Source organism: Mya arenaria, chromosome 3, assembly GCF_026914265.1.
Source record: "Mya arenaria isolate MELC-2E11 chromosome 3, ASM2691426v1".
In the NCBI taxonomy this organism is placed as follows: Eukaryota; Metazoa; Mollusca; class Bivalvia; order Myida; family Myidae; genus Mya; species Mya arenaria.
This window is the reverse complement of record NC_069124.1, coordinates 83,146,567-83,172,977: the sequence shown is the minus strand read 5'-3', so window position 1 is coordinate 83,172,977 and position 26,411 is coordinate 83,146,567. Positions and strand designations below refer to the sequence as shown.

Below are 26,411 nucleotides of genomic sequence, written 5' to 3'. Positions count from 1 at the left end.
TCTATAGTTCTTTTTGCAAAAGGACAAACTTATCTAACAAAAATGGTAATTGCGACCTTTGACATATTGTCTTCCTAATGTGCACTACTTGTCAAAGTACCTCTTACAATAGTTCATAGTGAAGGTCCTGTGTCAAACCCTTCTTGAGGTATTGTGTAGACATGGTATTGGAAGAAGGTTGATATTGGCCCATCAACTTAAGACCTCAAAATACATATTGGCCATCGACTGGTCAAGAGTAATATACATGTACAACTAAAGTTGCATGCCCCTACCTGCACCTTGTCTGCTCATTGTGTGGATTTTTCAAATAGTGTTGGCACTGACATCGACCTTTGACATACTAACCTCGCTCCTCAAAACAATAACTTAGCAACAATATGCATTTACATATTTCAACCAAAGTTTATAACCTTTCATTTTTGTTTTACTCTTTGTCAAACATTGACCAAGTCGCATTGTCTGCTTCGACTTCTACATTTATTTTAAAACCCAAATCTTTAGATAATTTGATTAAACGTTTATGTGTATCATATCTCGACCAAGTTCCAAGTTAACCTGTATCCACGGACATACACTATATACAGTTTGTTTTGTAAGAACCCCGTACAAGGTAAAAGTATTTGTTTTTCATAACGTCGGAAATTCATCGTAAATTTTGCCTATTTTATACAATATGCAAAAATTATTGGAGATAAATGTTTTACATATTTCCTTTGTTGTCTATTATTTGCACAATGTTGTATTGCTGGGATGTCTTAAATTTGATAAAGAAATCGGTTTATAGGATAAGTTAATATTTCTAAGAACATTACATATTTCGAAATATTTCGAAAACGGGATCCCCATTCGAAACAAAGAAATAGGGAACACACTTCCGCCCATTCAGGAGACCCGCTATGACCCATCCAGAACTTGATTGAACCGTAATGCTTAAAATAGTGAAGTGAACTTTGTTTACCAATTTAAGTAGGGTTCAAATATGTCTGTACATGATGACTGTACTATTCGCGATTAATCATAAACTTGCAATCGAGAAGTAGCAAATATAGTGTAATTGCATGAAAGAGCTATAATTAATGCTGACATTTCAAGTGCGTTATATCTCGATATAATTGCGGTTGTTTTGTGAGTAATCTGGATAACCAGGGATGTAGGCGCATTCAGTAGTAAGCAAACGTTTATGCATTCAGTATTTTAATGCAAGGTGAAATAATTCCAATTGATAAATAGTGTTGAAAATAACTTGGCGGTTTTGAATATTTTTAAATGATACTCCGTTGCAAAAAGGAAGTGTCACCTTTTGCTTTTGTTTACTGTGTTTTTCGTTTGAAAAGAAACTAAAGCCTCTTCATGCCATAGGTAAAACATGGCTGCACATCACTTAATCCTGAACTCCCGAGGGATACATCTTGATTCAGCTGTGTGAAGTTAGCTAAACATACGACATTGGACATTGGACATTCAAAATCGAATGTTGTGCTGGCACGACATTGGACATTAGACATTCAAAAGTGAAAGTCGTGCTAGCACGACATTGGACATTGGACATTCAAAATCGAATGTTGTGCTGGCACGACATTGGACATTGGACATTCAAAAGTGAAAGTCGTGCTAGCACGACATTGGACATTGGACATTCAAAATCGAATGTTGTGCTGGCACGACATTGGACATTGGACATTCAAAAGTGAAAGTCGTGCTAGCTGGACATTGGACATTCAAAATCGAATGTTGTGCTGGCACGACATTGGACATTGGACATTCAAAAGTGAAAGTCGTGCTGGCACGACATTGGACATTGGACATTCAAAAGTGAAAGTCGTGCTAGCACGACATTGGACATTCAAAATCGAATGTTGTGCTGGCACGACATTGGACATTGGACATTCAAAAGTGAAAGTCGTGCTAGCACGACATTGGACATTGGACATTCAAAATCGAATGTTGTGCTGGCACGACATTAGACATTGGACATTCAAAAGTGAAAGTCGTGCTAGCACGACATTGGACATTGGACATTCAAAATCGAATGTTGTGCTGGCACGACATTGGACATTCAAAAGTGAAAGTCGTGCTAGCACGACATTAGACATTGGACATTCAAAATCGAATGTTGTGCTGGCACGACATTGGACATTGGACATTCAAAAGTGAAAGTCGTGCTAGCACGACATTGGACATTGGACATTCAAAATCGAATGTTGTGCTGGCACGACATTGGACATTCAAAAGTGAAAGTCGTGCTAGCACGACATTGGACATTGGACATTCAAAATCGAATGTTGTGCTGGCACGACATTGGACATTGGACATTCAAAAGTGAAAGTCGTGCTAGCACGACATTGGACATTGGACATTCAAAATCGAATGTTGTGCTGGCACGACATTGGACATTGGACATTCAAAAGTGAAAGTCGTGCTAGCACGACATTGGACATTGGACCTTAATAACGGTTTGAAATCATCCGCTGGACACTCATTCATTCTCTGAGGTTTACTTAGATCTGTTCACAAAATGGCCGATTCCTTTTTAATATCAGGTTTTTAAAAATATCCAAATTGAAATAAGGCGTATGTTGTATATCAACAATTAAAGCAATAAACACAATTTATGAGTAAAAGAAAACACAATCGATTGCAAAATTGCGTCCCACCAAACAATAATTCATATTGAGGTTATACAATTACAATTGTAAAGGATCATTATTTAGTGATATATCTACCGCCTTTATGTATACAATGACTATATGTACAATTTGGATTTCAATTTATGCTAACATCTGCAACATTTTATAAATGTCGCACTCAATAAATGTTCAAATATAAAACAAGCAGTTCAATTCGACTACAATACTGGCCACATATTATTCAGCTAATGGACGCGTGAACTGCTCAAATCTATCTTAAAGGACCATTTGAAGTCTCTGTCTATCATGGGTCCAAAATTTAAATTTATTACCAAGACAACTAGCCAGCACGACAAATTATTTTGAATGCCCAATGTCGTGCAATTTCGATTTTGAATGTCCAATGTCCAATGTCGTGCCAGCACAACATTCGATTTTGAATGTCCAATGTCCAATGTCGTGCTAGCACGACTTTCACTTTTGAATGTCCAATGTCCAATGTCGTGCCAGCACAACATTCGATTTTGAATGTCCAATGTCCAATGTCGTGCTAGCACGACTTTCACTTTTGAATGTCCAATGTCCAATGTCGTGCCAGCACAACATTCGATTTTGAATGTCCAATGTCCAATGTCGTGCTAGCACGACTTTCACTTTTGAATGTCCAATGTCCAATGTCGTGCCAGCACAACATTCGATTTTGAATGTCCAATGTCCAATGTCGTGCCAGCACAACATTCGATTTTGAATGTCCAATGTCCAATGTCGTATGTTTAGCTAACTTCACACAGCTTCTGGATTCAAATTCTGTGTATATGTTTTAAGGCTACACGTGACTAGGACAAGACCATGTCGGTGGTAGGCAAACAAAGGCGGATAATCGGGGGTTTTCGAATTGTGGTTGCGTTGCTATTGATTGTGATTGTCGCCCTTGCTATAGCATTTGGCGTGGTGGTGTCGCGCCTACATAAACAGCTAAGTTCTGTCCCAGGGGCCTGTCCATCATATGGAAATATTGACCTAGAACCCCTGAGTGACCTTCCGCCCTTCCAGGACCTCACTAGAGATGAAATAAAAGCCGTGAGGAATTTTCTATACCGTCAAAAGGACCTTAATCTCGTGCGACCATCAGAAATTACTGTGAACTAAAGTTACGTTTTCTCGTTTGAGCTCCATATACCGAACAAGCAAGTGACCACGGATTACCTGGACAATGGGAGGGCACGGCCGGACCGGGAGGCTCGCGTGGTGGTGTTCCGTGGAGACCTCCCTGACCCTACTTCAGAAGAATACACCGTCGGGCCCCTGCCCGATCCCGTGTATTTTAAAGACAAGGTCACATTGCCTTTCCGCTACCGGCCTCTCACTGGTCCGGAAATAGTGGCGGCCATCGTTATGTTAAACGCGGAAGTTGGCGGGAAAATGAACGACATATTAATGGAACGTTACGGCGGACGAATCGAGGGCTGCAGTGACAACTGTCTGGAGTTCCAGATGGTGACGCCACGGCTTCAGGGTCAACGGGAGAAGAGTTTAGACGAAAGATGTGGTTTTGGCTTGGGCCGACTGTCGAATACTTTCCTTTGCATGCCTTGGACTTTCTTGTTCGAGTCGATCTGACCAGTAGCAAGACAAGTGATTACTCCATTGACCAAATATACCATGCAAACCAGTCGTTTTATAGTGTAGATGAACTTGTCCGCTCGTACAACGACGGTTAATGTGTAAAAACACGCCTAAAATACGCAAATGCAGATCGAAATCTATTTTCATCAATTAACCGACGTGGCACGTTGTTCCCCGCCGAGCCACTGAGTCCTCCTTTACAGTACGAGCCTGATGGTAAGCGGTATTCCATAGAGGGGCGGCATGTTAACTACATGGGTTGGGATTTCGATGTTAGGATGTCCACCTTATCTGGACCACAGCTGTGGAACATCAAATACAATGACAAACGTATCGTGTATGAACTCAGTCTGCAGGAAATCGCCGTGTTCTATTCAGCGTTTAGTCCTGGTATGCGGTTCGCAGATTATGTGGACAGTGTGGCGCAAATCGGAACGCGGGCGCGGTCCCTGGTGGCGGGCGCGGATTGTCCCGCCTACTCCACGTTCCTGAGTGCATATCACGTGATTGAGTCCCAGGAAGACCCGATGGTTGTTGACCGTGCGTTCTGTGTGTTTGAGCTTAACACTGGTATGCCGCTCCGCCGTCACTTGACCAGCTCAGGGAAGAACAAATTCTACGAAGGCATGATGGACATTGTGCTAACGGTCAGGACGATCGCCACGGTAGCTAACTACGACTATATATTTGACTTTGTTTTCCACCAAAACGGGGCTCTAGAAGTGAAGGCTACTTCTACAGGGTATATTCTTACATCATTTCGATTTCCTTCGGAGGACGAGTACGGCTTCCGCTTAAAGGATCACCTGACCGGAAACATTCACCACCACATGTTTCACTACAAGGTAGACATGGACATCAACGGGCATGAGAACAGGTTTGAAACCATCGAGATAGTTCCAACTGAAGTGGACAACAGTCAGTGGTCAAAGGAGAAGGACGCCAAGTACTCTCAGACGAAGATTGTCCGCAAGACCATGGGCTACGAGAAAACGGCGGTCATCGACTTCAAGTTCTCCACCCCAAAATTGCTGACGTTTTACAAGGACACCGCGAACAGTCTCGGCGTACCCAAAGCGTACAGGCTACTTGTGAGGGGCATGTCGAAACAGGTAACTTATAAGAACATTACCGTCAGATAACTTGAATAGGTTGTGTCAGTCAATCATAATATTAAGCATAGCAACGGATGTCAGCAACCTGATTACTAGCAAAACGAATGTGTGCTTATGTTGTACGTATGTTTTCTTAAACTTGGGTATAGATCACCTGTAATAATGGATCAGCTGTAATAATGGATCACTCGATATAATGGGTCAGCTGTAATAATTTTGATTTTAAGAAACGAGGGTATTTTTATAGAAGTGTTAAATGATTAATAAAATAAAAACCAAATCAAGCCCAATTTAATTGTTTTGTTGATATGACATCCACCTCCAATTTGTATGGGCAGTGAAATTGTAATAAGTGAAGAATATGTAATTTAAATCCCCTTTCCCTACTAAGTCTGATAAGTTTAATAAACTATGCACTCGCTCCTGAAATTCCAGCACACCATAAGCAGTTACCACCAATACAGATATCACCCATCTTTATTACAGACGAAAAAGGCCTTACAGTCTGCGTTTTCCCGTCCATTATGATGGCCATATTTAAGGTCATGTTAGAAGTAGCTTTAGGTGATCCACAGCATATCTTATTAAGTAGTATACATGTTTCTCGATTTATGCATGCAGATGATAAAGGAGGGGAGCGGGCAAGAGCCGTCGATCCCATGAGCGCGTCACCAGCTGGCTGTCACCAAGTACAAGGAAGACGAGCGGAAGCCAAGCTCCATCTACGCGTGCTGGGACGCCAACCGCCCCGTCGTCAACTTCCAGAGCTTTATCGACGATAATGACGTCATCAAGGACGTGGTACAGTGTATCACTCTGACAATCTTTAACTTGTTTTATCAAATACTTCACAAATGGTTCAAATGGAAAAAAAGTTCGCAATCCGACAAACAATTTACAACATCGCAATATGTTAAAGGGACTCGCTCATGTTTAGGTAAAAAATAGCTTTCACGGTTATGCATCTGAAAGCATTTATTTTATACTAATTTTACCCTATGATATCGAAATTTTAGAGGAAAACACACAATTTTTTTTTTTAAATATTGCATTTATTTGAGTAGGGTGCAAGCCCACGCCGGTAAAGTCAATCAAAAATATAAAACCGACGCTTTATCTACTAGCCCACTTGGACTTGAACAACATAAATATGGATATTTTGACGTTTTAACAATACATTGATAACATCACGTGATAATGTCAATCAACCGATCACGCAATAACAAAATCGCTGAAAGCCGGTAGTAACGCTAATGAAAATAGTGGTCTTCAAAGACAATATCTGAGCATATAAATATATAAAATTGCTGACGGGTTCCTCATTTAAACATTCCTAATAATTTGCTACATTATTAAATGTAATATTGAAGTGCATTTTACTGCAAAATGCAGTTTTTACGAAAAAAAATATTACGAAATGTGGCAACTCATTTGAAGTGTTAAAAATAAGAACCCGTCAACAAATGGTGATATTTGCTCAAATATTGATATTGTCTATAAAGACCAAAGTTTTGATAAACGTCTTAGTAACGAGATTCAACAAAAGATTGTAGCATGATTGGTTGATGGGCGTTATCACGTGATATTAGCAATCTATTCGATAAAGGTTAAAACAACCATCACCTATTATAAAGGACAGTGTGGCCTAATGGTTAAGGCGTCAGTTTTCTTTTCTTTTTTACTGTACCGGCGGGGGTTTGCTCTTCGAAACATAAAAAACAACAATATTTTTGCTCTCTTTAATTGCATTTTTTCTGCAATATCGGGGTATCAGAGTTAAAAAATTATGAAATAAGTGCATTTTCGGCGGTGGGGGGGAATAATTTCTGGTCCAAAATTATGAGCGAGTTTCTTGAATCCGTTAGCATAGAATTTAACATCTTTATATATCAGATAGCGTTTAATGTTAAAAGTATGTACATGAATAATATTACAATAACTGTATGAAATATTGTCAATGTCTGCAGGACCAGGTTACGTGGGTCACGATGGGCGTCCACCACATCCCCCACACGGAGGACCTTCCGGTAACGCCCACGGTCGGGCTCGACCTCCGCTTTCTGCTGCTACCCTTTAATTACTTCCATGAGGACCCAGCCATGGGCTCCGGGGACGCCGTCAGGATCGAGCCAAACAATCAGGAGCACGCATCACAAGGCCTGCACGTGGAGCGCTATGGGCGGCCGGAGAATCCCGCAAAGTCGTCGTTCTATCAAAACATTGAAAATAAGCCTGAGAGCCTTTTTTGACCTCGAGGAGACGGGCAACCTATTTTTAGTAGGGGGTTCATAAACGGCGTGAACAAAATTAATAATCGAGTTCACATTTGTTTAATATATATTATTTAATTTTAAATTAAACAAGTCCTGCTATAAATCCGTTTTAAGGTTATCCTCACAAACGTTAACCCTTCCTCTGTGTTCGATTTTATAACAATATAACAACAATGCCTGAAAATGGCAATCATCACAATTAAAAATTGAGACAAGTCTAATGTGTTGTTTTTTCCTTTATATAAACAACGTATGCATGGTAGTTAAAAACCGCACTAGTAAAATAACATTTTGTTCTTGAAAGTAAGCAGGTCAAACTCTGATCAATAAGCACACTGCTTTAATTTCTTAGCCAATTTAGTAAACTATTTATTGCGCATAAAGCAGTAGGAAAGCATATTTTGGGACCAAGATTATTAGATGTGCTTTTTGTACAAATTAATTTGTTTCTGTGTCCATATATAAAGCATAATATATCGCTCTCATTTTCGTCGTGCATGGCCATATTCATGTTAGTCATCCTATTAACTATGCACGATCAAGTTCATCACCAATTCTCGACGTTCATGCAAAGCAAGACAACCGCACGGTCATATTATAGAACAGTTTCTGAACAGACGCATCTAATGTCTACTTTACATTTTTCATCCATTTGGAAGGTGTCATGAAGCTCTTAGTGCGCGTGAATTTAATGAAAAGGCCACATATAAATGGGTCGGCACTTTCTTATGTTTTGATCATTGTTTTGAATGTGTATCTGCCTTTTCACTGCCATTGTACTATAAGTATATGTGTATTCTATATTTCAATTAAATTCAATCAAGAGCTGTTTGTTTTTCATCCCCTTATCACATGGAATCAAGTGTTACCTACCACAGATGATCCATGATTCAACGTTATCATAGTTCTAGTTCTTGCTCGGACAAACTTTCCAAAACATGATCACAGTGACTTTCAATTATTGGTTTTCTAGTCTACCTAAAAAGTTTTATGATTCTACATGGTCATCCTCCCTAGTTTTCTTGCAAATGGACAAACTAATCAAACAAAATTTGGTGTTTGTGACCTTTGACATACTGTATTCCTAATATGTATTACTTGTCAATGCACCTGTTACAATAGTTCAAAGTGAAGGTCCTGTGTCAAACCCTTCTTCAGATATTGTGCAGACATGGTTTTCGAACAAGGTTGATATTTGCCTATCAACTAACGACCTCGCAATACATATTGGCCATCGACTGGTCAAGAGTAATATAGGTGTACTACTACAGTTGCATGCTCATACCTGCACCTTATCTGCTCATTGTGAGGATTTTACAAATAGTGTTGACACTGACTTTGACCAAGGTCATCCGAGGACAACATTTCTCGTTTGCAAAACTGTACACATGGTCCAAATTGCATTGCTGTAGCTTTAAAAGAAGCAAATTCGTTGAATTGATATCCCCCGCCTGATTGGGCTAAGTCAAGGAATGGAAATCAATTGTTGATGAAATATATATATATATATATATATATATATATATATATATATATATATATATATATATATATATATATATATATATATGTATGAGTTTGATTGCAACTGTTTGAAATAAAAAAAACAATTGTATATATTGTAACATTTAGAATTGACCACGAAACCTAGTTTATGACTCCATGTTGCCCAGTTCCAAACTAATCTAAGATTTCATCAAGGCAAACATTCTGATTAAGTTTCATGAAGATTGGTCCAGATATATTGCATAAATTATAGCCTCTAGAGTGTCCACAAGTTTTTTTTATAAGATTTGACCCAGTGACCTCATTTTTGACCCCACATGACCTACTAGTTTCCAACTATTCCAAGAGTCATTGAGGCATTCTGATTAAGTTTCATGGATATTAGAGCAAATGTATTGCATCTAGAGTGCTCCCAAGATTTCTGTAAGATAAGACCTAGTGACCTAGTTTTTGACCCATATGACACACTTTTAAAACGCTGTCGAAATTTAACCCAAAAGAACATTCTGACCATGTTTGAACTTAATCAGACCAATCACCACAATAAAATAGTTTCGGCCAAGATTTTTGAAATATTTGACCTTCTAGCCTAATTTTCGATCATATGTGACCCAGTTTCATAAAAATCCAAGATTTCATCAAGGAAAACATTCTGATTAAGTTTTATGAATATTCTTACCATGTATAATGCCTATAGTATGTTCCAAGATTTTTCTAAGATTTGACCTACTGACCTAGTTTTGACCCCATGTGACCCACTTTTTAAGTGGTCTATATTTCAATAAGGGATACGTCATGACCAATTTTGAACATAACTTGACCAATCATTACCATGATATGGTTCTGGACAATATTTTTCTAAGATTTGACCTAGTGACCTAATTTTTGATCATATGTGACCCAGTTTTATTCAAGGAAAAAAATCTGATAAGGTTTCATGAATATTTGACCATGTATAATGCCTCTAGTATGTTCCAAAGATTTTTCTAAGATTTGACCAAGTGACCTAGTTTTTATCCTCATGTGACCCACTTTTTTAAGTGATCCATATTTCTACAAGGGATACATAATGGCCAATTTTGAACATAACTTGACCAATCATTACCATGATGTGGTTCTGGACAAGATTTTACCTAGTGGCCAAATTTTCGACCGTATGTGACCCAGTTTTAATTACGACAAAGAGTTCATCAAGGAAAACATTCTGATAAGTTTAATGAATATTTGACCATGTATAATGCCTCTAGTATGTTCCAATTTTTTTCTAAGATTTGACCTAGTGACCTAGTTTTTGACCCCAAGTGACCCACTTTTAAAAGTGGTCGAGATTTGATCAAGGGAAACATTCTGACCAAGTTTGAACATTTTCTGATCAATGCCTACCAAGATATGGTACCGGACGGACGGACAGAGGGACAATGCCAAAACAATATCCCCCTCCCGAAATCTTCAAGTAAGTCAAAATGATGGGGGGGGGGGCAGCTTTGGCCCTAGGGGCATAATTTCACTTGTTTTGTTAGAGGGTCATCATATAATGCTCCACAACAAATATCAAAGGTTTGAGCCTTGTGGTTTAAAACAAGATTTTGAAAGTCTCGAGGAAACTTGTGACCCCCAGGGAAGAACCAGTTTCGATCCAAGGGGCATAATTTAAACAATCATCGTAGCGGACCACTAAATGATGCCCTATTTAAAATAGCAAGGGTCTGCCAAGCGGTGTCAGACAAAAATATTTCCAAATTAAAGTATGCCAAACCTGTGAAACCCCAGGGCGTGGTCAGTCAATGACCCCAGGGGCAAAATTTGAACAAACATTCACAAACGATTGGGTTCAGATGGATGCACGAATGACATACACATCTGGGCTTTTGCCAATAGAGCTAAAAATGGCCTTTGGCCAATAGAGCTAAAAATCAACCAACCCTTTAAATTGTAATTTGGATCTTCAACAAGGGCAAGGGAGAGTACAACATAAAACAAGTTTGTCTCTCTTTAATCCTAGACATGGCTAAAAATAGTATTTTTTATACTTTCAAGGGCACAAAATCTAGTCATGCATGGGTGGATCTAGATGGTTTCACAAGGAATCGAGCTCTGATGGATATCTACATACTGTACAAGTTTTCATCGAGATACAATCAAAACTGAAGACTGTATTGTGTTCACAAGATATTGTTTACAGACGCATTGATGCATGGACGCACATACGACGTACACATTACTTTTGGCTAGTAGAGCTAAAAATGGTTAACTGTTTATGAGCCAATTGTATGAAACACGAGTGCTGCTGAGGGAATGCCAATGCTAGTGTACGGTTGTTTAGTCGTAAAAGGGGTAAAATTTAACATAAAGGAAGATTACTAAAACCAGAGTTATGGGCCTTGCTATGCATGTGCTTATTGACTCTGGGAAGTTGGCAAAATCTGTGCAAAGTGTGATTTAAATATCATGAACAGTGTTTGTTACATGTTTGGCCAAAATTCATTTTTTGCATGACAATGCCAACACCATTTTTGCCAAAAAACACCAAGACAAGTTAAAAGAATACTCCACCTTTCGTTAGTTGTGTTGTTATCTTTTCAAATGGCCAATTCAGTAGGTGAAATAATACAATGAACCAACATGTAGTCAATTATTTACATGACTTACAATTTGAGACAAAGGGATAGTAGTTCTAGTCGTATAGAAGCCAGTTATTGGTATTAATATTACTTTTTGTTGATATCAGAATTAAGCATTGCTAAAACAATATTAATAATATAATAGGTATTTTATTAATTTTAATATACATGTAAGCTACTGTACATTTAAATCTAAAGTATAACAATTAAGGTTTGATATCGAATATGCAGTCAGGAAAATCGTAGAAGATCACAAGTTTCACACATCATAGTATTAAATGTTTGCTGTATGTGTTAAAATGTAGAAGATAATGAAATGACATCAGTAGGATGATCTTATCAGATAACATATTATGCTTGAACAGACATTTAACATAAAAATATGATTACATAAAAACTTTAATCATGCTGCAGAATGGATGCTCAATTAAAATGAATAAAATCAGATTTATAGCGTATAGCATATAAATTACATGTACATAATTAAAATGAATAAACAACATTAGCTACATCAGCCTGTGTTCTCCTCCTACGATCGTGATAATTTTTGCCATGCTGAGTAGACAATCAGACTAAAAGCATTACAAATCACGGTAAAAAATATTTTACATTTTATCTAAAAATAAATAATTGTTCATTCTGTTTATATTCACGATTTCTTGTCAAATTAAAATCTGTACAGTTTACAAGTATTAGAACAATTCTTTTCTCACTGCTTTCATGTCATAAACAAAATTGCAGGTCCTGTGAATAAATAATTTCCTCAGTAGTATGAGCAATAACTGTATCACATTTTTTGCCTATTTAAAGAATAAACTGTCACTCAAGATGGAACAACTTTGAGGTTTGGGTTCCAGACTGTAACCACAGCTATCAAGGAAGAAACTATCCCAAACATGCCTTGCTTCTGCGGGGACAACTTGACCATCTGTAGGGCACTCATGGGAATAGCAAGGTCAAACACATTCTTTACAGTGTCCAACATCAGTGGAATATTCATCCTAAGGATCTCAAGAGCACTTATCTGTCGCCTTGTTACTGTTTTATGGTTGCTTTCACCATTTCTGTAAGTGCTGGAACTGGTTCGCTCTTTCGCAGAGTTGATTTCCTCCATAATGACGCAGTAGATGCCGTACACATCTCGAACAAGATTGAGGAGCAGGGTGGCCAGGTAGAAGCGAGACGACACTTCCGACCAGTACTGCTTGTCAAGCTTCACTGCCCCCACATTGTGGAACCATAGGAAGTGATCAAACAGGAGATAGAATGCCTGGTTTATCTTCGATAGCGTGATGCTTAATCGTAAAACACTATCCTTCAGATGTATACTTTTCAATGCTCCTTGTATAAAGTCCAAGCTTTTACCAAATCTAAGCACTGAAAATAATCATATACAAAATGTTTTACGTGAAAATAATTATAGGGAATATAAATTAATCATTATAAATAAAATCATATAAAAACTTTATTCTTACAATTCACTGACCCCACTCTCTAAACAACAACAACAACAATAAAAACATCAACATTATTTAAAACAAGAGCTGTAACAGGTAGTGATGAATGGCTCCAAAGTGCAATGGATTATGCAATAACTTGCGTGCCTAAATGTACATTCAGGAAGAGCTAATATAACTGAACACAGGTGCCAATAACTTGCGTGCCTACATTCAGGAAGAGCTATTATAACTGAACACAGGTGCCAATTTATTTTAAATCCCTCTGTGCATGACACAGTTACAACCCAGACACACCAACTAAACTGCATATTAATATACCAGCATTTAATAATGGTAAACCTCTATCTGTGACCTTGACCTTTAAGGCTTCATATAAAGGTGAATGCACAAAAGGCTGTTAATGTGTCTATGTCCATTAGATGGAATCAAACTCACATTTTCTGGTCATACTCAGCATCCCCTCCACAGTTTTCAATGTCTGCAGGAGGTCTTTCTTGTCTGTGTCCTGTATACGCCCCCATGCCAGTCGGCAACTGTACTGGACCAATCTGAAAAACAGTCAACATGATTTATGTTAAATAAAAGTGTAACTGATGATAAATATTGTACTTCATACTGATCCTTAGATTGTTCATATTGGAGATATTTAGTGATCATTTAGTGATCATCATTATCTTACCAAATGTTATTTAAAAACTTCATGTAAAAAGTACATTTCTATTCTCAATTAACAAAATTTACTATCAAAGAGTATTTTTAAATAAGCCAATAGTAAAATGCTGGCACACATCCCTGATTTTCTTAATAAAGATCATATTTGCTGACCTAGGGACAAAACTCAAACAATATGCTCGCCACAGGGACCTAATTGGTACATTAAATTGTCATTACAAGCATGTACATGTATACTATAATATGGCCAACATTTTAGTTCTTGTTTGCAGCTATGATTGACAATACCGGTAGATGGATTTTTTATGCAAATTTGCAGCCTTAAAGTGTATACGTCTGTGTTTTATCCAATGGATTTAACTCCTCAATACATGAATTAAGTCAAAAGTTTTAATGATCAAGTATTGTTGTATACGTTCACTTCATAGTAAATTGTTGAAATTTTCACGATTTGTTTATATTAGATATAACTGTCAGCTGATAAAATTGTAAATGCATCCTATTAGTGGTTTGTTTTTATGAATGCAATCTCAAAACTTTCCGGGCAACCCTCGTATATCGTGACAATGTCTTCTTCCAATGGCACAAATAAACAGGTACTGACTAACTTACTACATTCATTGCTTAAATAATAAATTCAGTTATGGTCTATGAAATTAGAATAACATTATCGCATTAACCTTTTCAATTAAATCAAAATCACTGTAAACTTGTGAATTTAAATGACAGGAAACAGTATAAAATTTCAAAGTCTGAACTGTTATTAAAATAATTAATCGTTTTTCTGTCTTTTCAGAACAACTTTCAATCAAGTTTCAGTATACAACATATGCAATGCAACATAATTACAGAGACGCCAATATTCAAACATCACACCCGCAGATCCATGACATGCAGCATGATCAAAGTTGTAAACTGAATATGGCAGAAATCAAAATGTAGGTTTTATTCGAAGATTAAGTAAAATCTTATTGGTTAAGATGAGGGCTCCTCGCTGTGCTCGACTCTTCTTAATCAATAAGATTTTACTTAATATTATCCAAGTTTTAATCATTAATTTTTAACTGAAACTTATAAAGTATTGCACTGAAATTAAACAACAGTCTATCACAAAATTATGATTTACACTAAAATGTATTCTGAATAACTAAGTAGTATTGAATGAGCCTTCTCTTTAAAATGTCTGCCTGTGACATTCATAAAAATATACATTATCTGCTGTCCTATGTTTGCAAATTACGCAAAAAGCAAACACGACACAGGTAGTTTTTTTATCAGATCATTCATGAGCACTTTCCTAATGAAAATAAGTTGACAAAATCTAGAATATGAACTTTGAGTTTACAAAATAAGCCGTTCCAGTTTGTGAAATTGCAGCTTTCCAAAAATTAGAGTAGGGTATCTTCTTCAAGCATTCTGAGGGACTATGTAAGGGTTTCAGAAAGTTAGTTTTAGAAAGTTTTTAATAAAATTTTATTTTTTAAAACCTTAGTACATGTACCTTAGTATCGAAAAAGAAGCCTTTTAAAAATAAAATGAGAGATAGGGACAAATCCATTGATGGTTTAATTTTCGTAAATAATTACCAATATCAGCTTTCAATTTTAATAGGAGTACTTTCTTTGAAGACCACATCGTCAGCAACCACAGGGGGTATAAGACGATAATTATGTAGACCATTGCAAATTAAATTATACATACTTAATAAAATACATTTCAATAATTATGTCGAATTATAAATTAATGATGAGTTAAATTATGCCTTTTTCTTTAGGAAATGTGTTGAAAACGGCACAATATCTAGTTTATCCCTTGTGCCATAATGGGAGCTCTTCTTTGAACTGATTCTATGCTTGTCTGGTATTTTTTGTTCATAAAAAATGTAATGTCCCTCCCCTACATTTTATGAATGACATTACTTTTCAGTTTTCCATATAAATCTTGATGGAAAATTGAGCTGTAGACTGTTGTATTCATTTACACCGGTATATTGGAATAGGTGTGCTTAATTTTGAGCAAAAAATCAGTGCATTTAAAAAAAATATCCATTGTGTGCATCAAATGTGCTTCAGTTAAACCTGGGACTACTACATTAACCCCTTCAAATTGTACCATTTTTGTTTCTGAGAAGGGTGACCTTCGGTCCTGAAAGTTGAAAATAGTGTCTTGACAAATGGAAAGAGTACATTTCACAACCCGACAGTCAATATTTTTTTCGACAGCAACAAAAGTGATTTAACGGTTTTAATAATGCACAGGTATTTGTTATGACAGTAAATAAAACATCTTTGGAAATACACTCTCATAGTGATTTTTTTTAGCTTGAGGCCTTAAAAATACCTCTGTTTGTTTGTTAATTTGAGTTTATCAAGGTCTGCCAGTGTCCATAGGCTGCACTATGACTTGACCCTTCTGTGATGCCATTACGACTTAAATTGTGTTTAAATGCCATAAGTGACATGAGATAGAAGTGACAGCAATTTGCAGTCAAATCTAGACATTGGAAGAAACAGAGTGAGATATGAGACATTCAGATTTAATACCCTAGATCCTTGTTTGAAGCACAAATACTAGGTTTACAACTTTCCTGGGTTAAACCAGGATCGAGTACACCATTTTCCCAGCACTAGTCTTTCAATGCCAAGCACTAGGCAAGGGAGCTATGGGTACCATATTTTAGCATCTTTCGGTTTGACACGTCCGGGGTTTAATCTTCCGCACCCACAGTGAACGCTCTACCACTGCCCTATGGGGGCGGCCCATATAAATATCACCAAAAAACAAACAGTGTTATGTACTGTTCCAAAAATCATTCAATTTTCTTCTTTGTTTACACAAACATAATACTATTTTCACAAAGAGCAATCAGCATAGACTTGATTGGAGCCTTGTGAGGAAGGGAGAGTCTAAAAAGTTATTTTACTCTAGTAAGGTAATGCACCAGACAATTGTAACCACAGCAACACCTCCACCAAGGTCCGGGGAATAGCGGTGACTTTGACTTTCGGTCCAGCAAAACGAACTGCTGCTGAAACCCCCACCAAATGCACCCCAGGGACTCTAGGTAAGGCCCATTCCCCGGTATATTTGGCGCGAAGACAAAACCACCGCATTCATCCGGGCACTGCGGGGCCATTTGGAAGGTAAAAACGGCCCATTTCCCCGGCTATCCCCGGACTTTGGGGCCATGGTTACAATTGACTGGTGCATTAGCTTTTCAGTATGTAAAATTTGATAAATCTCTGAAATTTTCAATTAAACTGATACTTTACCCCCCAGCTCCCAGGAATAGCGGGGAATTTGACTTTCTGTTAAGCCAAGCCCTGGCAAAATCCCTGTCCTGAGGGAACGAACTGCTGGTAAAAACCCCGCCAAATGCCCCTGCACCCCAGGGACCCTAGGTAAGGCCCATTCCCCGCTATACTGTGCGCATAGACAAAACCATCGCATTCACATGGCACTGTGGGGCCACCTGGAAAGTAAAAACACAGCCCATTTCCCCGGCTATCCCCGGACCTGAGGTGGCCGTGGTAACAATTGACTGGTGCATGCCATTAGCCAGTCAAATTTAAATATCTAAGATAGAACTTACCTGCAAACTTTGTCTCTTCCATTAGTTTGAGCATTAAATTTGATTATATTTGAAATTAAATCTGTCATTTTGATTGATATTTAAAACAATCTAGATTGAAACACTTGAGAAACAGAAGTCTGTGTTGCGTTAGAGTCAAAATTGAGAACGAGCACCTGCTCAAATTCGGAAACAAATTCTAACGGATTGTATCGTCGTTTCTACTTCTAGGATTTGTTTATACTTCCGGTGTCATGGCGGACTTGGAAACAATTTTGTAGACACAAAACGCATAAAAAAAGTTATGTCCTGATATCTTATAAGTTCTTTGAAACTTTACATTTTTAAAGAAGAAATATATATACAATTTATTTTGTAGAGCACAAATTTCTTCCTTATAGTGTGAGTTAGTGTGAACATTAAAAATGCCTGTTTACATCCGAAAAAATGTCAGTTACACACCGCCATCACTGGATAAGATTCAGCATGAGGCGGAAGATGACTACAATCTTGATCCTGAATTGCAAAAAGACAGTCTCCCACAACCTTATCGAATGATTGACAAAACTCTTATTGGTTTGTTTGATGACACTTGGGAGGTTATTGCAAAACGTGAAGAAGAAAGGGTAGCCGAGGCTAATAAAGTCAGACCACCAGCGTATAAACCATCAGTTCAGTTGAACACAGCTGTACCCAATTCTCAGCACCCAGAAAAACAAGTAAAAAATGAAGCATGAGTTTTCTTAAAGATTGTTTTTAATCGTTAACACGATTTTCATTTATTTTTATTACATATATATATCAAACTCAAAGATCGAGAATGTACCATTGACAGTACATGTATGCATTGAAGCTTTACGTTTATCACTGTTTAAAGGTATACTTAGTTTATGCAGTTTTAATATGAACACTGAAGTCCAAAAGATAGCTTTTAAGAATACATTCATAGCAGGGTTTCTGCCAGAAGGTGAGAGGGGATGGATCAAAACAGGTGTCCCCTCCTGCAATATATTTTTTTGATCTTAGAATCAAAACGGTTCGATTTCATGTATTTTAAACAAGTTCACATGTGTAAAACACAGTGTCTTCATGCTGGAACACAAAGGAGTCCAGAGCATGTGAGTTATGAGATCTAGGTTGTTACCAGTATGGGTTTTGGTAAAATCATCAATATTATGACAACAATACAATGCAATTTAAACTCTTCTTGTAAGGTGACTGCATATAATTATATATAAAGCTGCAACAGCTCATCGTTTGCAAATGTGTCTTATCAGATTTATTTATCCTTATTCAAAATTTTAAAGGTAGAAGAATGATAGGTGTTTATTTTCATCTCCTACATAATGCTTCTTAATTACAATTTGATAATTGGTAACCAAAAGGACATTTTCGAAACAGACTCTGGATTGATAAACAAAATTATACGGCACACAAACAAAATTATACGGCACACAATTTATGTTACCCAAATAAGGAAAACACTTATTATTTACTTCGCAATCATAAGCAATTATAAAGATGGACTGGTGTTTTTCACACCTTCCTGTTGTGATAAACTATAGGAGTAGTTAGGGGTAAACAGCACTGTTGATCTACAGACTGACACCTTGACAGGCAGTTGTCGATCCTGATTGGCTGATACAAATATTGAAATACTCCCGACATGCCTTCTGGCTGTCAGTTGACCATTGACTTTGCAGCAGAAACATTTTTCAAAATTGGTGATTGATTTGATGTGGCTTGTCGATGTGTGCGTTTTAACATGTTAGCACAATTAATGCATGTTCATAGTTAGCCTTGCCAGCAGAAGGCACCTTGGCCAGACAAGCCATAAAGCCATGGCGGAAACTCTGGTTCATTGGGATATAATGATTCTTTAAAATGTTGTTTGGTAGACACTTAATGTCTTAATGTCAAAATAAAGCCTTCATTGAACAACCTTGTGTATTTCTACATAGCAGTTATAGTTATTGTTTGTTTTTTCTTTACTAAACCATTAATTTGGCATAGGCGTGCACAGCCTGGATGCCAAATTGATTGTGTAGCAAAAATAAATAATTATATCTTTGTTAGTGTTAAAATGGTGCAATGTCTCTCTATCTACTAGGCAGCTGACATGAACAAACAGCTTAAAATAACCAATTTAATGAAACCAAATACTGGTAATAACTTAATGGAAATCTGGTGATTGTTTTCCACAGAGGATTTCTGAATGCAAAAATCAGAATCTGTTCGGCAATCCTGTTGGCAGAAAATAAAAAGCATAATGTTTAAATCTTTGAAATGCTGTTTTATCTTTATGTTTGTATACAAATATTGTCAGTCATATATTTGTAATGGTTATTATAAATAAAAGACAATATGATAAAGTTTTCTTAAAATTGATGAAATTTGGGGCTCATATTTTTTTTTGTCTTTACAGAAATTAAGTTATGCAACATGCATCTGTAATAGTGGAGATGGACAGTTTATCTTTGTTGGGCTGCCCTGTGGTCTAGTTGTGGTGGACTCTCAGACTCATGGCATTGTGTGCAACTGGGAAGAAGATGGGGCAGAAATGGCTTCCCTCAAATCTTACACGCTTGGCCCTGATACCCACATGATTACGTCCATTGATGATATGGGTTGGTCTTTCAATAACTGCATACTTGTTTAAACATTAACTGTTTAATCTTTTTCTGTATACATATGGCTCATATTGAGAAATTTAACTTTGAGACATGTTTAGAAAATCTAGCATAAAGGAAATATATTGTGTAGTATAAACATTTTAAATAATCTTAAAAACTGATTATGTAATTTGTAAACTCATGGTGAAAGGAACAAACATTCTATTCTATTTAGATTGTAATTATCAGTAAATATAGAAGTCTTAAGACGTTATTATGTGATAAAACAGGAAATTATAAAGAATGTGTTTCAGGGGTGGCAAGGCTATTTGCTTTTACCTACAACAAACTTTTCTTGATCAAGGTCCTAAATCCATCCCCGGTAAGATTTTGCAGATGACATGCGCATTACCCATATTGATAATCTGAATTAGTAAATAATAGTATTAAATATTTGTTATGGAGCTTCAGTATGAAGCATCAGTCATAGTAATAATATGGAGATGTGTTTTTTAAAATTCAATGGATAAATACTTGAGTAGAATGGTTTCTCAGTGGACCAGATATTTTACATATCTACCAATATTGCATTTATTGCTTAGGAATCTGAAAACAAGCTGTTGGTAAACAAACTAGAAGCATCTACCTGTGGAGATTACATGGGAGTTGTCATGGAGAGTAAGTATTACAGCCTTCGTAACTCTCAAATCAAGATTCACCTGCCCACTTATTAATAATTATAATTTTTGTATGCATGTCACCACTTTAGGATTTACTGGTGTAATGATTATAATAAAAGAGTATAAAATATTGATTAAATTTTTATCAAAGTACGATGAGTACATGTACTATGTGATGACAAACTTGTGATTTATTCACTTAGGATTGACAGAGCTGAAAATATTAGTTTTAAAGAAAGTGAGCACCATATAGTCAAGCCACACAGTTTGTTGTTTAAGAATTGAAGAGATTTTGTCATAGATTGGCAAGTAGGAACTTTAGGAGATTTTTATTCTGGACAGAATTTAAGTGTTACAATTTGTTTGAAGTAGAAAATCTGAGCTACTGAAAGCTTCCAGCATGCAGAAAATGTCTATTAATGATCAAATCTTGTTTTTGAAGTTGTCAATTTTTATTGCACTAGTAGTGCAATTGGGATAAATAAAGGCCTGTTACAGGCATGTTCAGCTGACCATACATTACTACTGTCTCAATAAATCATTTGACAATACTGCAGGTGCTAGCAATAAATTATAAACAGGTAATTCCTGATGTGATGATTATGTTTGCTGGAAAAAAGGTTTATTTTGGCCAAGAACAATTTTTATCTGAAAGAAAACATGTTAAATGTATTTATTTTAAGTATTGTGCTTGTAATAGATAATTTATTTTTATATTAACAATCTATGAGAGTCATCATTTGTTTGACATGTTTTGTTAAAATCTAAAGCTTTTGTATGATTGTAGATGCTGGGACACATGACATGTGGCTGGAGGTGCACAAGTTGCCACGGGATACCTGGGTCAGTGACCTTGACACTATTGTCACAGCGATCAAAAAGAAGGAGGAGAAGGAAAAGAGGGATGAGGCAATGTCAGAGGTCAGTGCTAGCTGAAGGCTTTGAATAACTTTTTAGCTCACCTGACCACAAAGTGGTTAAATGTGAGCTTTTGTGATTTTTTTTGTCGTCTACTGTCTGTTGTCCACAATGAGATCATTACCACTTTACCATCTGCATTTCTAAACTGCTTTTTTTCAAACTTGTAAAATTTGTATGGCCTCAAAATCTCAACTTTGTTCAGTTGTTGGCCAAATCTGACTAGTAGGTCAAAATTCACTGCCCTGGATTTATACAAACATACTTTATGTAACATTGAAACAACTCTTAGCTGCTCCCATTTGTATTAAGAATAAAAATGTGGGACCAGAAGATCCCTGCCATGTATGATTATAGCCCTGACTATTCTGACTTTTTGAATTCTTGTCCTTGATTTACCAGAACATGCTTTGGCTAGAGTTCCATATATAAGGTGAGCCATCTAGGGTCTTGGGTCTTCTTGTTGTATATGTTGCTTCAAGTAACACTATATGATATTCTATATTCTTATAATGTTTGTAAAAAAACTGGCTTGTATCATGCATCATCATGATCACAAGAATATTCATTCTGCCAGGAGACGGAGTCAGTAGCGCCATCAGACGTTGCACCAAGCAAGGCTGAGACAGAGGATGGTGGACCAAGCGCAGTGTCGGTGACCAACTCTGTGCCTCCCATTGACACTGGCGACCAGTCACAGGTATGCTAACTTATCTGTGCAAGTGGAATACAAATCTGCATGTCAATTAAAAAGTTTTTGCTTTGTAGTCTCCCTTGAATTGAACTGATCATCATAATTAGATCTTTTTCATTTCACGATGCAATCAGACATTATTTTCTTTATATTAGAAATGATTTTATAGGCGTCAATGTCATTCGGTATCATTTGATGTTCATTTTTAGAATTTTGTTATACAATTATGAAAGTCTTCAAGCCTTTTATATATTCTAAATCTCTATTGTCCATCCTTACATAGTATCCTATTTTAGCGTGCACCAGTGTCTAAGATCCCATCCTTAGATCAGAAACCTGCACATTCTGAGCGTACTCCTAGAGTGGCCTTTAACCTTCCAAGCAGGCAATCCAAGGCCAAGCTTCTCTTGGTACCCATGCGCTAGAATGTAGCAATTTCCATGTTGTTCATCGTTTGCTTTTATAGGCTCGAAAATCACCAGTACCAAAATCATCTATTCCAAAAGCACCTGTATGTATACAAAAGAGAACATTTACCATTTATTTCTGAATAATCATATAGATTTTGTCTCTGGTGATGTGGCATTTTTGCTTAGAATTCATTAAGTCTTAAGATAGCACATTTTATGGTTGATAAAGTGTAATAAGAATAAGGCCAATAATAAAATATTGTGTGGTTCCCCTCCCACAACAAACCTACAAAAACTGTCACAACACAAACAATTTTTGGCATTACTTCATCAATGTTTTTTTATAATATGTATTTATATTTACTACCGAAGCAAATCAATAAATTGTGATTGCCATCTGAATTATTTTTTATTTAATTGACATTATGCTCAACCTTCCTGATCAATATATTCTGAAATGTTAAACCAATGTTAAACCATGATAACCCAGGATAAATGAATGCCTAGTCCTTTCTTAATAAATCTGTACACTGTAAAGAACAATCAAATAGTGTCCTTTGATATATATGAAAATATTATAATAAAATAAATTTTAACCTACCAATCTACCGAACACATTTTTATAGGTAGCGGGATGGGAACCAAGCAGTATTACATTGTTGGCCTGATGAATTTTTTTTATTTACATTATTTTATATTACAACTGTTTTAGATTGGGCTAGCTCAAAGCCTAGGATCTAGCTCTAGTCGCTCAGTGCGCTTTAATCTTTTTACACGAAATAATCCACCCTCTCGGATGAAACAAGACTATGTGAGAAATCTGCACAGAATGAAAATGCATTTGGTGACAGTTGCATGCACTGGGTTCAAAATATTTAAAGTTTAAAAAAAGTACTTTTAACAGCAATTGTTTTTTTCTCTGAAATTGAATGGAATTTGATGGTAGTCATTTACCAGTACTAGATTGAAAGAACTTCAGCTGATACAAGTTGTGTAACTTGTCTGTTTTCACAGAAAAAGTTTTGTGAATGCCTTAGTGTTGTCAGTGTCGGGGTCTTTGTGCAAAACATTGAACTTTGGCAATTAGCCTTACAAACTGTTCAAGATATTCACATCAAATTTAGTACATATATGTCCAGTGACAATATGCATTTGTATATAGCAAGGTATATCTCTGGCTTTGATAATCGTTAAGTTATGTCCCTTGACTAGCTAAGAAAAAACGGCTAAGCACTGGCATGCACTTGTGCTGCTCATGTATATTTCCTGCTATGCAGACATTGTAACGAAGATGACCAGTGAGTTTGGACAGTATAATGAACTATAAACTGGTATCTTAGTTCCCTAACTGGTATAAAACAGACTTGTAAATTTCATATGCAGGACTCACTTAGCATCATACCGGTGTTTCAGCGAACTGACAGACCCAACCGCGGTAGAAAAGGGAAAGAGTCAAATGTATTTAACTGTATACATTGTGTAATATAGAAATGAAAACCTCTAGTTATATACTTGTTCTGGCTCTAAAAAATTTATTCTGCAGCTTCAAGTTGTGATATATATACATGTATATATATATGTATACCATATATTGTAACTGTGAATCTTGATTTGTATTGCAAATAATATATCATTGAAGCCTCTGCTTTGTTGTGATTGGAACTATTTTAATCTTAAAGAGAGTGGTTTCTTGTGACAAGAGAACTTCTGTAATTGGAATTGATTGGTTGCCAGACTTTCTCTTGCAAACATGTCTCTGACTGATCTCTACCTGTAATTGGCCCTTTCCATTTGAATAGTTGCAAAGTCATATGTACACAGTAGCCTTCATGGGTTTGTCCCTTTCACAATATAGTAATTATGCTTAGTTCATGATTGTGTATGTGAGGAATACACTAATCCTTAAAGGTCAGTTAACCATACATTATACTAAGTGTAAAGTTGTCAATCTGCCCCCAGCCTGGCCCCTTGTCAAGGCCAGAGAGCGGGGCCTCCATGCACAACTCTGAGAGGTCCGGAGCAAGTGGTGACCCCTCTGTACTCAATCTTGAGTCTCGGGAGAGTGTAAGTTAGCCCTCCAACAATTCCACATCATTGACCTAACTGCCCACTGAGTCTGTCTCATCCTTTTTTACCTCCACTGATTTGTTAAATGTTCTTTTTCCAGTGAAAAGAATGATATCATTAAAATCAAAAGCAGTAATTAAACATTTTAGAATTATATAAACTATCATCATTTAAAATACTTCATTATCAGCTGTGACGGAAAGAGATAAAAACTGTTGCCTTTTTCCTTCTTGAGTAATATTTGAAATGACTGCGGGTTATTAAACTTCATAATTCTATTAGTAAGTTTATATATTTATTTATATATATATAATAAGTATCATTAAAATTATAGAGGGACTCAGGATATTAGACATTCCGTTCACTGGTCAAGTGTAACAGCTTGGTTGTTTGAAGTCACCTTGGTGTTTGGAATGAAAATGTACACATGACACCTTTAATCACAGCACACATCATCTCTTGGTTGGGCTCTCCTTGAAATATTTTTTATTGTTCTTTTGTTGTGCCTTCCAAGCCTTTTCCTTTATTTCAATGTCATGTTTCCTGATCTTAATTCACCAGTTGAAATACCTTTAGATAGTGTGTGTTAACATTTCAGATACTTCTAACACAAAATAATAAGTTCTAAGAAAAGAAAGTGCTTTATTTACATTGATAGTTTAGTAAAATATGTCTACTTTGTATTTCTAGGATGCTAGATTTGTGTACACATTTTCAAACTTTTCCTTGTTATGAATTTAATTTCATTTACTGACATATTTTCTTTATCTTTACTGGAGGACATTATAGAAATGTTTGGAACTTCACATTTAAAGGACCTTACAAAACTATTGCTACACTTGTTCTTCAAAGCAATTAACTGCATGGAATATACATACCTTTTATGTTCAAAAATGTATAATGGTTTGAACCAAAGTAAATGTGATCATAATGTAAGTGGAAAACTCCCAGGTTGTTGTGTTTGCACAGTTTCTTTCATAAAGATAACATTTATATGTCATTTACTTCCTTCAGACATTAGTGTTTTTCTTATTTTTTACAAAAAACCTTTTTATGACTAATGAATACATGTGCCTAGACTTGTATACTCATATTTTATGTACTTTTATGATCATTTAAATGTGCACATAAATGATTTATTATTGATGCATATTTTTCCTAAGAGTATTGGCTGTATATGTATGTATGTGTATATGTTTTTATGTGTGTAGGACCCCCTTTCTGGAGAGTACAAATTCGGAGCACCCCAGCTGATCATGAAGGTCAAACCACCTCAGCCAATCACAGGTAACCTCAACTGTACCGTTGTACAATTATGAAACTAGTTATTGCACAAATTTTCATACTTTTCAATTGACATCATGTAATGCTACAATATGGTCTGTAGCTGGTAATATTGTAACTGAGCTTGCCTGGGTTGAACAGTTGTGTCCACCAACTAAACAGTAAATTTAACTGTCACATACGCTCAGAATGAAAATCAAACATGGCATGCCTTGCGGAGAAGCAAGTTTGTAGTCAGTTTGTGTTAAGCAATATCTCCAAATTATTTGAAA

At 36.4% G+C, this 26,411-nt stretch overlaps 1 protein-coding gene and 2 pseudogenes across 1 annotated transcript; 2 read left to right on the top strand and 1 right to left on the bottom strand.

The window, feature by feature from the left end:
- Positions 1 to 1,140: 1,140 nt before the first annotated feature.
- On the top strand, positions 1,141 to 8,453 carry LOC128227830 (putative amine oxidase [copper-containing]; annotated as a pseudogene).
- A 3,448-nt stretch (positions 8,454 to 11,901) lies between these two features.
- LOC128229014 (peroxisomal membrane protein 11B-like) lies at positions 11,902 to 17,641 on the bottom strand. The gene is made up of 3 exons (XM_052940636.1): positions 17,496 to 17,641; positions 13,667 to 13,779; positions 11,902 to 13,148 (listed from the first exon to the last, which is right to left on the bottom strand). The coding sequence occupies exons 1-3, from the start codon at positions 17,561 to 17,563 to the stop codon at positions 12,595 to 12,597; spliced, it is 735 nt and encodes a 244-aa protein (XP_052796596.1). The 5' UTR covers positions 17,564 to 17,641; the 3' UTR covers positions 11,902 to 12,594.
- Positions 17,642 to 17,710: 69 nt separating this feature from the next.
- LOC128229013 (WD repeat-containing protein 93-like) overlaps positions 17,711 to 26,411 on the top strand; it is a 36,084-nt pseudogene continuing 27,383 nt past the window's right edge.

Coding starts and splice junctions, on each gene's coding strand:
- LOC128229014 (XM_052940636.1), bottom strand. CDS start 17,563: ATGACAGATTTAATTTCAAATATAATCAAATTTAATGCTCAAACTAAT. Junction 13,780..17,495: donor GGAAGAGACAAAGTTTGCAG/GTAAGTTCTATC, acceptor ACTGTTTTTCAG/ATTGGTCCAGTACAGTTGCC. Junction 13,149..13,666: donor GCTGAGTATGACCAGAAAAT/GTGAGTTTGATT, acceptor GATTATTTTCAG/TGCTTAGATTTGGTAAAAGC.